Source organism: Haliotis rufescens, unplaced genomic scaffold (assembly GCF_023055435.1).
Source record: "Haliotis rufescens isolate VD_foot unplaced genomic scaffold, xgHalRufe1.0.p SCAF_24, whole genome shotgun sequence".
NCBI lineage: Eukaryota > Metazoa > Mollusca > Gastropoda > Lepetellida > Haliotidae > Haliotis > Haliotis rufescens.
This window is the reverse complement of record NW_025963935.1, coordinates 6,674,383-6,691,782: the sequence shown is the minus strand read 5'-3', so window position 1 is coordinate 6,691,782 and position 17,400 is coordinate 6,674,383. Positions and strand designations below refer to the sequence as shown.

Here is a 17,400-nt window from a genome sequence, read left to right as displayed (position 1 = left end):
CTGTATCTGTTACAAAACAGTTATAAGAATACTTGATTGTCCTGCATTTTGTAGTTATCATTTCTCATAATATTGTTAAATTGTACTACTGTACAGCTCTGTAATTATACATAATATCATATATGATATGTATCTTCAATATCTGGAGGAAATAAAGAATAAAGAATATCTATCTAACAGAATGTAATATATAGAGCGACAGCAGTCGCCTCTGGATAGACAACAATTTGTTTCAACTAATAGATCGTACTATCTGCAACAGCTGTACCCCGTATCATTGATTTAATTTCCGTATAGGGTAAGGGTTAGAGATACGCGAGACTGATTATTCTCTGCAGCTGACGTTGTAAGTTTACACGACTGATGATTTCTTCATCCAGTTTGTGTTGCTTTCCTCATACACGAAGAACCGAACAGCTTTATTGGAGTCATATACCCATTCAACATTACATTATAAGAAGAACTTTTTGTCTTAAGGGTGCGTTTTGGAAATTTTAGAATGCGTTGGTTTAGCGGATGCTACCAGAATCGTAAATCATGCATCAGCATTACTGTGCTGTTCCTTGGCTGTGTCTGTTTTTACTTCACGTCTAGAAAGCATCACATACAGGTAAGACATACCATGGGCTCATTGTCGACCTTGTAATGTTTTTTTTATTATTATTAAAAACATGTATTTGTTCCTAATCTCAAGAGCACTGGGAGAGTGAACACTTACTTTCAATACCTGTTTCACAAAATAAACCCTAATAACTCATGTCTTTTGCTACGTACGGATATTTAGTTTTTTAATGTGAAGTTTACTCTTTATCCGGCTTTTGCATTGGGCGAGAGGTGGGTCACGTGAAATCGAAATTGAAGTTAATACATATATTGACGACACAATTTGGCGTTCATACGTTTTTCACGAGACAGCGGTAAATGACTTAAACACTGACACACTACTTACACATTCATGGGGAACCCCTAGGAATTCCATTCCACGAACAGATTCAGAAACGTTGTTTCTGATCATTTCGACCCTATAATATTGAATTCAGAGTATTCTTAAATCAGTTCACGATTTCATTGTCAAAAGCAAAAGATTCGAGTAGCTTCATTTTATGTATGTAGTAATGGAAAACTGCATTATCTTATTTCACAGACACCACTGGTATTGGCTTCATATATTTCATTTGTGCATTTAGTATGTTTATGTTTAGCACTATCTTACATATAATCCTATATGTAACCAGCTGTTGTAAAGTTATTACCTGGAGAGATATTTACATAAGCAAGTTTTGCTTGTTTACCGAACCAGATTTCTTTTGAAATAAAAATATGTTTAAACCAACTCAGGGTGAGAGCCATTGTATTTATGTCGTCGCAAGTTCCGACTTCCATAGCTGGACCATCTCTCTATAAAGGTTCTTATTCCAATGATCTCACACAAAGTGAAAATCAATTCTTAAAGCTATTTGACAGATCATTATACTCCCCTTTCAAAGATGGATCCATTGATCAACGATGACTGATAAAGTTTACCGCCATAGGTCCACAAACAACGTCGGGGATCTCTCCCGTCATGAGTCGGCCATTTTAACGTCTTGTGCTTCATGTACACATACGCGATCAATCGAAATAAACAATCAAGATCAAAGTGTGGTTTATTTCCCGATAAAATTGTTCTATCAGGACATTATCTTTGGCGAAAATTGATGACGTCGTAAATTGGATGACGTTAGTTTTGAGTGGGAAATGTCTTATGAGTTGTTCTCCATAGACGCACGTAAACGAGGAAGATATACGAGAATCGGTATTTGGAGAAATGGTACAGAAAATCGACGCGAGGATTGTGAAAATATGCGGAAAATACCGACCTTTACCCTCCTGTTGATTTTATTCAGGGAGTCATCTTTTTTTAAAATTAGGGTAAATATTTTTTTTTTTTATAGCTTGTGCATTTTATCAACGTCCTTAGAGAGGCTTACATTATGTTGACATCTCATATAAGAAATAAACGACTCGTGGTCGTGTTTATCGTACAATAAAACACTGCAGGGACAATAAACTAATCAGGGCTGGGTTGGGGGTCTTCCCAGTTAGCTCAAAACTGAAATTCGGGAGAATTGAGGGGATTAGGGCTATTGGATTATAGTCAGTTCCTGACGGATGAACGCTAGTCAGTTTTTAAGTTTAGAAGCTGAAGACAGCATTTGACAGTTGCATTTTGAGTGAACACCTGTCACCGAGAAAAGTTTTGATTACAAATCGAGTATTGTGTTGTTATTAGTGCACCTGACACTTGAATTTTGAGTGAACACCCGTCACCGAGAAAAGTTTTGATTACCAATCGAATATTGTGTTGTTATTAGAGCACATGACACTTGAATTTTGAGTGAACACTCATCACCTAGTTGTGTTGTGGTTAGTATCAACTTACTTAAAGTGACTAGGTATATCAACATGAAGTTAAAGTAAACACATGAAAATTCGCGGATGATGGAGCTCTCTGGATCCGCACTAAAAGCATTAAAATGGCACAACATTTACTCCAAAAATCTCTTAATAAAATACAACAATGGGCTGACAAATGGGGGTCCTCCCTTAACTCAGAAAAAACAACAGGAATAGTATTCAAACATAAAAACATGAAACCCGCCTCCCCAATCCTCCAGCTCAACAACCAAACAATCAAATTTCAAAAACAAACCAAATTATTAGGACTTATTTTCGATGAACATCTCACCTGGGATGCTCACATCCAAAACCTAACAACTAAATGCAGTAAAGACCTAAACACCCTAAGATGCCTTACTGGCTCTAACTGGGGAGCCTCCAAAGATACCCTCCTCTCACTCTACATATCACTAATTAGATCAAAATTAGACTACGGCTGTGCCATATACAACACCCTAAACAACTCTCTATCTAAAAAACTTGACACAATACAATATCAGGCTCTCAAGCTAATTACACTCACCAAACATGGCACCTCCTACACCTCACTTCAGGAAGGAACAGGAGAAATGCCACTAAGTCAACGCAGGGAACAGCTCAGCATAAATTTCTAGGCCGCGTCCCAATCAAACCCTCTCATCCAAAACTTAATAAACCAAAATATCAGCCCCAAAAACAAAGCTCTAGCTCGTAAACACCCCTTACTTACCCCCATATCCCAAAGAATAACAAACTACCTAAATGAACACCAAATTAAAAATCTTAAACAAAACTGCAAACAATCAAATATATTCACCCCTAAACTCAAAATACCCAAAATAGACACAACACTAGCTAGCCAAATAAATAAACAAACCGATGCAAACATAGCTAAAACCACCACACTAGCATACATACACGAAAGTTGGCCAAATTGGTGTCACATTTACACGGACGGATCTTCAGATCCGAACTCCAAACACACAGGTTTCGGAGTCCATACCACACAACCAACTAAAACCACACAATCCTTCCGACTCCCAAACAACCAATCAATATTCACGGCAGAACTAATGGGCATGGCCTCAGCCCTCCATAATCAAGAATCCAAAAACCACCAAAAAAATCCTAATACTTACCGACTCCCTAAGTGGACTGCAAGCCATCCAAAACAAAAATACCCAAAACCGACCTAAATTAATAAATCTAATACTTAAAAGCTCCAACGACCTAACTAAGACAGGCAAACAAATAACCTTCTTGTGGATACCCGCCCACGTAGGAATATACGGTAATGAAAACGCCGATAAGGCAGCCAAACTATCCCTCAAAATCCCAGAAATAAGCTTAAACTTACCCATCTCAAAATCAGAAATTAAAAGCGTAAACAAGCAAAAAATCACCAAAAAATGGCATAACCTATATCTAAACTCAAATAGCCAAATCAAAAAAGTACTCAGCAAACCACTAACCAAACCAAAAATTCTCCATCCATCCAAAAAATTGACAGAGTAATCACTAAACTCCAAACAGGACACACCAACCTAAATAACCACCTAAAAAAAATAAAAAAACACACTACAGATAACTGCCCACACTGCAAACAACTAGAAACCCCAGAACACGCACTCATTCACTGCACACATTACCTAACACATCGAACTGTATTACAAACCACCCTCAATCTAAACAAGGCTCTCACTCTAGAAGCTATACTAAACCCACAAAATAAACTAGAAAACTTCAAGGCCTTAGGCATATTCTTAATAAAAACGGAACTAATAAAACGCATCTAAAAACACTATAATCTACCAAATCAAAATCACATAAACAAACAAACATCCACCATACTCAGCTCCCTTAGTTCTACTCCCCAACCCCCTCGGCATCTATTCCAAATCTCAAAATTCCCAAATTCTATATAAGCAACCCCCAAAGCCCTCTCTTGGGAATCACACACCACTTTCGCCCCTTTCGGAAACACATTAAATGGCCTGGTCGGGCCCGTGTGCGAAATACGCATCAGTCGGAAAGCGCACGTTAAATCTCCAAAGTAAGTAAGTAAGTAAGTGTAGGTCCGAACCATTATGGCAAACGCTCGAGTGAAAGTCCAGTATATTCCTAACACTAAGGGTGGTAGGATATTGGCTCATGCTGACTATCAATACAAAAGAAATCAGCCACAAAGACACGACATATTGGAGATGTGTACATCATACCACTGGATGTCCAGCCACGCTGGACCCGAAGAATGACGTTGCAGATATACTAGATAAGTTTAAAAACCTCTACAACCGTTATGCAGACCGGTCAAAAGTAGACATTAAGGCCTTCATAAGCAACATGAAGAAGCGTGCCAGAGAAGAAGTGATTCCAGTTATATACTGTACAAGAATATACCAAGTGTTATCTAGAAGCTGCTTCCCACGGAGTTCCTGACCTTTAATGTGTCATTTGTTTTTATGTGTCTTTATACATTTTGTAACAGACATTTATCATTTTTTCATACAAACTATGTCTTCTGTCAGGAGATGGAACAGACTATATTACAACCCCCCATTTTTCAGCCAATTAACACCTGCGTGACAGCTGAATGCATTTGAGCTGAAAAATGATATTTTGAGCTAGCTGGGAACTAACCCATGGTTTATTCTCCCTCAAGTGTTATATTATATGATAAATAACTCCCATTCGTTGTCTGTTTCTTAGGTGATGTGAGATGAAATTGAGTTTATTGCACTTTATATATAGCAACGTGCATGCACCATTTGCGTGTGTGGCTGCTTGTACTCGTCCGAAATGATGCCGATTTATAGTGCTAGCATACTGAGATACAATGCCGTAGTTTAACATGAATACTCTGACACAGTATACTGACTCCGACCTGACCGGTCCCTGTTTTAGCCCCTTAGTGCCGAGCGCCAGACAGGGTAACAACAAGCACCATCTTTCAATGTCTGTTGGTATGACGCGGCCGGGGATCGAACCCCGGATCTTCCGTTCTTCAAAGTTAGATTTTCCAAATGAACATACGATCTAAATCGTTCGTATATGTTATTTATGCATGGAACTGCAATTGTAAGACAATACATGGTTCGTTATTTACAAGTGTGTTTGTACAACTTGTTATTGTGTCAACAGACACATGAAATATTCACCATTTTGTTTCTGTTTTCATTTATTGGTGGTAACGAAAATAATATAATCAATAATAGAGCAACAGATTTTGATAACAACACCTTGAGACCGCTTTTGCCCATTGGTAGCATCGGCAGACAAACTATAATATCTGCTTATGATTGAAAATTAATGATGATTGGTTATAGACGTGGCACCACTGGTCATTGTCAGAATCATTAATGCAGTAAACAAGGAGTGTACCATGAGAGTTAAAATGAGATGTGTCAATATTTGTTTGTATAACACGGATTCATTTATACTTGATGTATAGACCCGTGAAGATCCGGGTAGAATAGGTCTTCAGCAACCAATGCTTGTCATACACGGTGACTATGCTTGTCGTAAGAGGAAACTAACGGGATCAGGCGGTCAGGCTTGCTGACTTGGTTGATGCATGTCATCGTGTCCAAATCAATCAGTGCTTATGGTATCATTATTATTTTTATGTTTTTTAGTTTAGCATCATAGACCGCTTGAACGCTTCTTTTTTCTCATTCTGTGAGTCACAATATTGGTATGAGTGTGCCATCCATACAAGCAAGCACTTGAGAGAATCTACCAACATCTGTATACGAGTCTTTGGTGTATGGAATGGAAATGATCAACTGCACTCGCCTTTGACCACTGCACGGCAAAAGCTCAATATCATACAATTTCAGAAGCTGCCACTCCGAGCTTTTTACATAAAGCTTTGTTACAATAACAATGAAATAATAATATATGTATCATATCCCACTGACCTCTAGTCTTGGCTGAAGCTGACCTGATTTGGTCCTCGCTTGGAGACTTAAAAAAATGTCTCAAGCTTTATCTCCATGTTGTAGTTACACATTCCACAATAACCCCTTCCAATGATATGAAGATACACTGAACACTGACAAATTTCCAACTGAAAATGTTTTCTTTTCAGCAATTTGAGTTCAAATCCCGGACGAGTCCCCGGTTGCCATTTCGTGCTGATTCCCAAGGTGACACGCAGAAATTGGTACGTATAGAACTACATTGTCTAATCAGTAAAAAAACACACAAGATCAATGAACAATACACAAATTATACTGAATAGACATGATTAGCCTTACAATCACAAAAGGCAACACAATGGCTCAAATATGTGGCAACAGCGATAAATACATTAGCACTCAAGGATTTCCAGTATTTGTCACAGTTTTGTGAATTGCGTTAACATAAAAACTAAATAATAACAATACATTCATATTATACTGACGTCTGAGATCAATAGGATAAATTACAAAGACAATTTACAGCCAGGATCTTCTCACTTAATGAAACTTGGCAAAGCTGATCATCAAGGTTGAAATTAAAGTGTCAAATATTCTTAAAGTGAAACACAACACTAGTCTCTGAGTAAATGGCATCACAAGTCAGTATCTCGTGTGTCTGCCATGAATGACTGCCGTGTAACTTCGATACATGGAATGGATGAGGCGGTTGATGAAGGCCTAAAGGCACTTGAGCCACCACTCTGAGGAACGCCTGACGCAGTTCAGCTGCAGGTGTCGGCCTTGGTCGGACATCATTCAGCCGTCTTTGAATCTCGTCCCACATGTGCTCAATTGGTTTTAATGGGGACTGAGGGCATGCCAATGCATGGTTCCGTTACTATCTGCTGGAGGGAGACTCTTGCTACTCTCGCAGTGTGCGCACGGGCGTTATCATGCTGGTACGGCGTGTCGTCTCAAGACTTGATCAATGTATAGAGCTGCTGTGACACCATTGCCTCTCCCTGGAGCGATGTTCTGAAAGACCACAGGGTCGACCCTCTGCTCGTCAATCGTCGGCGCACTAATGTGGCGCTGGTATGTCCCCATGGTCTGTCGAACAGTTTCCACAGCAGTAACAAAGAGATCTTGAAGATGCTGTCGCACAATCTGACGATAATGACGTCGGTTAGTGACCCTAGGTCTACCACTACGTGGTCTGTCATCTGTAGTGTTGGTGGTCTGGTACCGTTGCTGGGCAAATGCATGTGCATTTCAATTTGCACGGAACTCACGTGTGTCGGGTTACCATGGCTGTTGCCGTGATGCATTTGGGCGATCGGTTGTATTGTCATCTACTTTGTTTTTTATCATCAAATTTCATTTCTCCAGACAAGGTAATGTTAACCTTTAGAGGCTTTGACATAACCCAGATATTTAAATGACAACTTTTCATGCAATGTTACATGGGGTGACGTTTCTTTTGCGGTTCAGTATATGATATTCAGCTCAATTTAATAGTGCTTTGCTGCTTTTTAAAAATACTCACTTGGTTAGGTTAGCCTTACACTAAGCTAGGTAACGTTGCTCACTGAAAGTGTTTGATATAAAGGGCTTATATAATTATATATGCCTTGTTTAGCAAACGCTATTGACGAATGGGTACATCACCCAAACACAAATATTAAATTAAGTTCATTATTACAAACTTTTACTCATACATCGAAGGGGATCACATATTCTCACGATATTACGACAGTGTGCTGTGTAGAAATTATTCAAATGTGTCAAGAGTCTCAAAGAAACAAGCACTTAGGTTGATGCATGTTATCGTATCCCAATTGCGTAGACCGATGCTCATGGACGTCAATGATTTCGTGCTGAAAACCCCACCATCATGATAAGAGACACCATTTGGCGGAGCCTCAGACGAGTGCTTGTGTTACCCAGCGCCACCAGAAGGATTAAGACATCAGGCAAACAGTTTCTCAAAATATTGGAATGAAGACATCGTTTTCGTAACTGTGTTGATAAAGGCAGCTTCACAAAGAATTAAAAAAATGGTACAATTTGCGAGTACTGGCCAGTCAATACGATTGAGTAATTTCAGCAATAGTCATGTCCCTGGGCAGTATATAGTTTTTATCTCACATTAGATTCATTAAATGTAAGTGCGAGACTGTGTGAGCAGCAACACCCTTATAACGTTGACACTGGTAACCAGCTTTCAAGATGGCGTAAGACCCGCAGATTGTGCAGGGTCTGAAAACAGGGCGCGCCACGGGCCGGTAATATAAGTTCAAAACTAAGCCAAATAATGGGGGAGCACAGCCACAAACTACGTGATCCCCCTGGTAATCAGACCAGTACTCCGAAAAAAACTGATGAACAGAGACAACTGGAACTATAAAAGAGGACAAGCATGACCCAGACACTAGCTCTGACAATATTACACTGAAAACAAGGGTCCTGGACATACAGAAAAACAGAAAATTGATGTCCCACGAGTACAACGAATAATGCCATAACTGAAATCAGAACACAGGTCCGCCTCGAACAGGCGTCAACTCTAGATCTACTGAAGAAAAACTTGCAGCAATAGAAAATCGATTAACCAGACAAGAAAATGAGGTTCTGGAGAATCAGCTCGGATTTAATCTACTCTTCCATTGTCTTAACCAAAAAACGAGGCAGAGACCGATTATTAAAATTTAATAATTTCGCCCTTTTTGAAGTTACAACAACCTTTGTTTGGGTAAACATGATATAGTGGAAGCAGAGTTATTCTCCTTGTTCCAGATTGGGAATGGATAATGTATAAAATAATGCCAATTTCAATGACTTATTCTGAAGAGAAAATAAAAGCTAGACATTGGAAGGGAAGAGAAGTGACTAAACAACTGTCAGTTCTTGACACCGAACTGGTGTGAGTAAAGATGAAACACTACAGCAGCAATATTTATATGTGAAAGCCTAAAATGAATCGAAAGATATATTTATAAAAAGGCAAAAGGTTCTTTTATTAGAACCAGAAGTAATTGATTTGAGGAAGGTGAAAAGAGTAAAAATAATATATAAAAGATGACACAAATTAAAACTCAAAAGTTGATGAAATTGAAGGCTCCACGAACTTCATATATTCTATAAAAATCAATATTCACAACAGAAACTGAATTTGAAACTGACTGAGGTGCAAAAGGAAATCTCACAGAAAATGATTTAAGACATTCATTGTGTAACATTAAAAGTAACAAGACCACAGGATGTCACGGCGCGTCTGTAGCGCTTTCTCAATATTTTGTGGAAATCTCTAAAAGCCATTCTTGAATTATGTCAACCATTTCTTTCAAACATGTAAGTTAACAATATCTCAAAAAGAGGAATTATTGCACTTTTAGATAAACACGGAAAAGACACTTCAATGATTGAAAGCAAGCGACCAATTACATTGTTACATGTATATTATACAATAATTGCAAAGCTGTTACAAATAGACTAAAGTATCTCTTGCCAGTTCATCCTCTCAAATTGGGTTTATTAAAGGCAGATATATCAGGGAGGCTATTAGATGTTTGTCAGATCTGTTGGAAATGCATGATGATTCAGATGAAGGTTTTATTGTGTCTTCAGATTTTCCAAAGGCTTTTTCATTTCAGGGAAAAATGTTTTGAAAAGTTCAATTTTGGACCAAAGATGTGTAATTTGGTTTTCTATTTGTTATAATTCCCCAGGAAGTTGTGTTATTAATAAAGGTAGATCTACACAATGGATTATTTCATTTGTAGGAGTTAGGCAAGGCTGTCCCTTAAGCCGATATATTTTTATTACATGATTAGAAGCCTTCAATATAAAATTATCGAACAGTAATGATATACGAGGAATTTGTATAGGTAATAAAGAAATAAAAGGATCTATTTTGCTGACGATACCAACTTAACTCTTTGATATATCAAATCAGTGGAAAAAGCTTTTGAATATTATAATCAAACTCAAAAGGTAACTGGTTTCAAAATCAATCCCCCGAAAAGTAGTACCATGCTAATTCAGAATCTCCCACAAGGAACATGTATTAGTGGAAGTAGTATTTAAAGGAGTTAAGTGTCTCAGTATTTAACTGTTTCGAAATAATAATATCTTGGCTGCAGAAAATGTAAGACCACAAATTTAGAAATCTAACAATATATCCAGGACTTTACTTTCTAAAGGAAAAGGCTGCTCTTGATTAATATATCGAAGTAGTAGGATGCAAGTACTATACTCAATAAGACAGGAAATTAATGCTGATTCACTTAAGTCTATTTGGAATTATAAACGAGAAAAGGTTAAAGTAACTACTTTAATAAACTCAAGTGATAATGGAGAAGCATCAGTATTTAGATTTGATAATATGTGTAAATCCCTTTGTCTTGCATGGATTCCAAGATCTTTTTCCACAAAAGGTTGTTTGAAAATTATTCTTGATTTGCCTTTCAATCGAGAAGGGGGATTAAACTTCAGGTATTGGTTCCATCATTTCATGAATATTTGTTGAATTCATGGAAGAATACTGTTGACAAAGATTATAAATTAAGCCAAATTTTATGGAATGATAATTTGGTTATTGTGAATGGAAAAACTTTTTATAATGAAAGCTGGGTTAAAACAGGTGTTATTTTCGTCAGAAATATATATTATGATGGTGGTAATGTAATGAGTAAACACGAACTGCAAGTTCTACAATAAGATCTATCCAAAGGGCAGTTGGTTGTAATATGTTATATCCATAGACCAAGAAGACCTGACTTAGATCTTGATAGCTGACAGAAATTGAGGGGAAATGATACAAAGAAATTAGGTCTAGAATGTGTTATCAGGCTTTGAATAACAGTAAAGTTACTTTGCCATATACATTTCACAACACTCCTAATTTTACGGCTATGTTTGCTGATATGTGTAAGTTACCTGTGCAAAACAAGATGAAAGAATTGGCGTTCACGAATTTTGATAATATTGTACTTTGCAGAAAATGGTTATTCCAAATTAGTTTCGCAGATAGCCCCATCTGTGGAGTCTGTTTGGATGGTCTTTAGAGACTTTTATGTACATGTATGGATCATCAGATAATGTGTATGACTTTTTTAACTTAAATGTGAAATGGTTCATTTCCAAATCATATGATAAGATCAACTAAGAATGTTAGATTGAGATAGTTCTTGTTAACATTGAAATTGAAAGTCTTATGAAGGATATTATTTAGTATGCTCTCGTGTGAAAAATACATTCAAAATTAGAAGTCCTTGACCACGTGCACATGGATGGTTTGTTGTAAAAGTGAGGTTAGTATCCATGAAAATTGTACAGAAATAGAAAGTATCCATGTACTTGCTTGTAAACGTCTGCTAGGTGTTAAAACGTCTACTCCAAATCATGTTGTGCGAGGAGAGTGTGGAAGATACCCACTGTACATTTCTGCGTATAAACGCTGTATAAAATATTGGTATAAACTCATGTCCTTCCCAATTTACGATATCCTAAGAAAAGTTATGATATGTTATTTCAGCTAGCCAAAAATGGTAAAACTAATTGGGCTACAAAAGTCAAAACTCTTTTATACAGCCTTGGATTTGGATATATATGGGAGAACCAACATGTTATTTGCCCCGAATCCTTTATTTCCGAATGTGAAGATCGGTTAAAATTTGCTTACGAACAGGATTGGCATTGGTCTTTAGCAAATAGTTCTAAAGTGTTCCATTATACACTTTTCAAAAATTCATTTAGTCTAGAATTGTATTTGTCTGTTATCACTATCAACAAATTTCGTGTTGCACTAGCCCAGTTTCACTGTAGCTCCCACAATCTCCACATTGAGACTGGTAGATACGTTAATAATCCACGAGAGCAGAGATTGTGCAATAGTTGCAACCAAAGATATGTCGAGAATGAATATCATTTTTTATTAATTTGTAACGCTTATCATGAACTTCGTCTTCAGTATTTACCACAGAAGTATTTTGTACATCCTACTCTTGCTAAATTCAATATGCTTATGTCGGTAAGCAATGAAACTGTTATTAGAAATGTTGCAACTTTTATATACCATGCTATGAATGTTAGACTCCAAACACTAAGCCTATAAATGTTAATGATGCACCAAATATTGTACCATGGGCTGCTGGCCTACACATGTGCATGAATAAAGAATTGAATTGAATGGAAAAAACTTTTTATAATGAAAGCTGGGTTAAAGTGGGTGTTATTTTCGTCAGGAATATATATTATGATGGTGGTAATGTAATGAGTAAACACGAACTGCAAGTTCTACAATAAGATCTATCCAAAGGGCAGTTGGTTGTAATATGTTATATCCATAGACCAAGAAGACCTGACTTAGATCTTGATAGCTGACGGAAATTGAGGGGAAATGATACAAAGAAATTAGGTCTAGAATGTTTTATCAGGTTTTGAATAACAGTAAAGTTACTTTGCCATATACATTTCACAACACTCCTAATTTTACGGCTATGTTTGCTGATATGTGTAAGTTACCTGTGCAAAACAAGATGAAAGAATTGGCGTTCATGAATTTTGATAATATTGTACTTTGCAGAAAATGGTTATTCCAAATTAGTTGTGCAGATAGCCCCATCTGTGGAGTCTGTTTGGATGGTCTTTAGAAACTTTAGTTTTAGTTCTTGTTAAGATTGAAATTGAAAGTCTTATGAAGGATATTATTTAGTATGCTCTTATGTGAAAAATACATTCAAAATCAGAAGTCCTTGACCACGTGCACATGGATGGTTTGTTGTAAAAGTGAGGTTAGTATCCATGGTAATAAAAGCAAACAAAAACAAACAAAAGAAAAAAAGCCTTCAAGATGGCCATATTACACTATTAAAGCAAAGAAGAAAGTCAATGATTCTATTGCTTTAGTTTGCAACAAGTTGACATACAGAGACAAAGTTTGTAACGTCGTTTTTTCTTACTCTATGATTGAGTTTCATCAATTTATTAAAACAGGAACTACTCAACACATTCGCCAGGAAGTGCTTACATCATGGTATTCCTATATTTGTCATCGAACCATCCGTACTGCATCACCTGTTGTCTGCCAATGAGTCGGAACCTCCCTGTATCCTGTGCTCGGCCGGAGATGTCATCTCACTGGGGGTGTTCGGAGCAGACTGGGACAAAGGGGTATGTTAAAACCATAACACACTGCAAAATTAACTCAGGGCAAAGACACTTTTCTCCATCAATATTACCTGCCCATGTAAATTGTCAAATTGGACACCAGAGCCTTCGTAGCTCATCAAAATGGTTCAAGCCAAGAGGGTAATTGGCTATCATGTCGTCTGGTATATCTACGTTGAAGTATCTTGCCGAATTTACTATTCCCCCTGTCATAAATTACGGGCATACCTTCTCATACTCAGGTGATCTTTCAATACCAATCTTGATCACATAATAATGTATTCATGATAAATTGAGTGAGGGAGTAAAACGTTAACGTCACATCAATATTTCAGTCATATCGTGATGAGAACTATATATATATATATATATGTATCGTCGTTGGGCAAGGCAATAACAATCACAGTTTCGATTTAAAAGTAGTTGAGAGCATTTAAAAAAGAAGTTATTGTTCAACACAAAATAAAAAAAGGGTTATAGATCGCCAGCAACCAAAGTCAGGCCACCATACTAGGGACCGTGGGGACTTACGAAACTTCCGCGTCCTGCTCGGTTCCGCAGCAGGATTTATGCCGTTCCTTCAGCTGCTGGTGATGTATCAATTCCATCAATGTAAAATGACAAATATACTACTTTAATAAGTATGGCATGCATAAAAATACTTTGAATGACGTGAAACTTATATACCCACTTAGGGGGACACTAACCATCTAAGTTACTATTTAGCAGCTCCAATTAATATAATAACACATTTTGTACATCAACATTTATGAATCAATTCTATTTCTCTTAAAAAGCACACTATAAATGAGAAATAACATTACTAGAAAGGTTCGTGGCCGTTTTATAGTGAAATATGTATCCCTTGTGATGGAACAAAAATCAGTAGAGTCAAGCAGGACATGCTTGACAGTGAATGAGGGCTATATCTTGAAGATCAATATGTGCAAATGAAATGGCTTTTTTATTCTGATTCCGAGTAGTGGGATAAGAGATGATTTCTTGTAAATATCTTCATGAAGAGGATTAAAAACGCAGTCAAAAGCTGAATATGCCTGTTTTGAATATAATTTAGTGTTGTATTGTAAGGGTGATTTCAGACGGCGTTGGTCAATGGGTAGTTCCTCCGCTTCCTATGAATGGGAGAAGTTCTGAAGGCTCCAAGGCAAAGCCTGAGGCCTTGATGATGAAGAGTATCTAAATTACATTTACATGCTTCACTTTAGACGATTGAGCCGTAATCAAGTTCTGAACGAATCAGTGACCTGTACAAGCGTAAGAGGGTTAGGTCTTTGAAAGGCATTTAGAATTTATACACATAAGGAAGAGAATATATGGATGGCAACTTCTGTATTACGAGGAACATAATATAGAAGTTGATATCCATATATTCTCTTCCTAATGTAAGAGGGTTGTCTGATCCCCTACCCACTCTGAATTAGAAACTTCTTTCAACAAATCACCTTTAGGCATTGGCTTTGAGGTATTTAATATTAGGAGGTTAAATGGCTGTCAAAGTCCCAATAACTTGGCCTCCTTTACAACTGTGATAGGGGTGCAATTCAAAAATAGTTCAGGGTCCTTATGCGACTTACATTTTCTGCAGAAAAGCATACAATAAGTTTTTAAATTTCGAAAATCTGTTCTCAAGAAACCACTTGTGAATTTTTAGACAGATTTGCAACTGCCTCTCTATTGTAAGCATATTTTTACCCCGACAAGAAATATTAAGATCATCCACGAACAGCGATCCATATACTGAATCAGTTAAAGCCTTTAAAAGACAATATATTTAAATTCGAAAAAATCTGACAGACAGAATTGTGGGACGCCCTGATACTGATAATAATGGCCAGACAAGGTTGAACCCTCTCGGACTTGTAAGTGTCTATCTGTAAAACTGTGATTTAAAATGACCTCAATAATATAAAATCCTTTAAAGTGCCATGCTTCGAGGTAGTATACCATACTTTCGCAAGATCAAAGGAAACTTATATTGATACTACTTGTTTATTTACTACAGCATGTTTACAAAGGATTCTAATCGTACGAAATGATCAGTTTTGTACTTCTATTTTTAGCTCATGTAATGAACATACTTCACGGCAATCTTCACCGTTTGAATCAAAATTATTATTTTTATTTTCCTGCTGTTTCTGTTATCTCTCAAACTCAGGGACGTAAGTTTATTTGCAATGTCAGATTTATCAGTTGTTAATTTGTCACCTTCTTTAATATGTTGCACAGATGATTTTTTAACCTTTGCCTTAAATTTTTCAACCTTGTTTCACACCTTGTACGTAGTTGTGCGTTAATTAATTTGGAGACATAGTTACTGCAAGAATGCCGCTTATTGTGGTTACATGCACGTCATGCTTTTGCACCAGTAATAATCTTAACTACATCTAAGATCTTGCTTGTTTGGATTCATTATTAAACCATGGTTTACGAATATAAGGATTTGCAGAGGACTTAGGAATTTGAGGTCAGTAATTTCATTCAGTTCAGCCGAAAACAACTGTATGAGATTTTTCAAATTGTCAGGTTTTACTTTTTCAGTACATGCTATTTCGTACACGGACGGATATACAATGAGCACAAAGTAAATACAGCGTGCAAGGCGGATAGCAACAGCTTGAAGATTAGTTTTTAAATAAATAGCACTAGGAATGATGTCCTAACTTATAAAATAGTGGAGCCTCCAGTCTCTTATCACCCGGAATTCACATCATTGGAAACTGATAACAGCGTTTCAATATTTCTGAAAGTCAGGATTCTTTAGCATTGTGGTTGCTCATGTTACAGGTACAGCTTCAACACTATATAAACTGTGGTCAAGGTTGTATCACTGCGAACATTCTGTTTTATGAAGCAATTACATGTGTGTATCGATTATCAAGCTACACATTTTAGGCTGAAGATATATTTTTCGTCACAGGAATCTCTCCTTCTAGAATTCAATGACCTTGATATTGTACTGAATGAAGTGACCGCTCCTGATCCCCGCCTGTTGTCCTTGGAGCGGATCACTGTCCCCAGTGTCCCTACACATTACCTCATCCGCCAGTCGGGAAGCCTTCCTCTGCATCTGGTGGTATTCTACGAACGGGACGACAACTACTGGTGGCACAGTTCGCTTGAACCCTCGACTACCTCGAAAAGTCAGACCTTTCAAGGATTCAACACTACGTTTGGAAACAGCGCAGGAGCATATGACAGGTACAAGACGTGTCTTTTACCACCTGGGCACATTGCATCAGTCAACTCATGTGTTGTATTTATAGTATGACTCGTGCTACAAACAAATTTCAAAATCAAGTATTACATTTTGAGTGAGTGTGTGAGTTGTGTTTAACGCCGCTTTGAACCGTGTCATTTTGCTGTATTTTGCTGCGGGAATATTGCTCGACATAAGGGGGAAGACGTTGCACATAATGGCTGTTCGATTGATTTGTAAACAACACATGTTCTAACATTTATCTTTATAATATTTGGCATTTGCGATTTATTTGTCGTTGAATATTTCATAAAAATAATGCCCTGAAACATTTAATATTTATTGTCCTCCAATGGAGAGGCAGAATCAAAGCGCAAAACTGGCATTTAGAAGAGATACACATAAGGAAGAGAATATATAGATCAACTTCTTTATTATGAGGAACACAACGTTTCGGAGTATATGCTTACGCCTTTATCAGATAGGACAGGAACTATGTCCCCTTATGCTTCTTGCTGTATATACTCTGTGTTTGCTTCATATTAAAATTGTTTTGTTATAGAAAACCGAATCATGTAACTATACTGAACAACAAAATTTCCTCTGACATTGAATAAGATTTAACGCAAAGTTCTGTTTTTCACCAAATCTGAAACAAGTTCGGTTTGCTACAGATAAAAGACTCCTGTAAGT

The 17,400-nt window shown here is 37.1% G+C and overlaps 1 protein-coding gene across 1 annotated transcript in view; it reads left to right on the top strand.

Moving 5' to 3' along the window:
* Window positions 1-348: 348 nt before the first annotated feature.
* The window catches only part of LOC124113526 (ribitol-5-phosphate transferase FKTN-like), a 32,996-nt gene continuing 15,944 nt past the window's right edge, over window positions 349-17,400 (top strand). Inside the window, exons 1-4 of the mRNA XM_048402093.1 lie at window positions 349-610; window positions 6,509-6,583; window positions 13,317-13,493; window positions 16,429-16,709. Coding sequence (XP_048258050.1) covers window positions 500-610; window positions 6,509-6,583; window positions 13,317-13,493; window positions 16,429-16,709 — 644 coding nt within the window. The 5' untranslated portion in view covers window positions 349-499. The remainder of the gene's footprint in view (window positions 611-6,508; window positions 6,584-13,316; window positions 13,494-16,428; window positions 16,710-17,400) is intronic.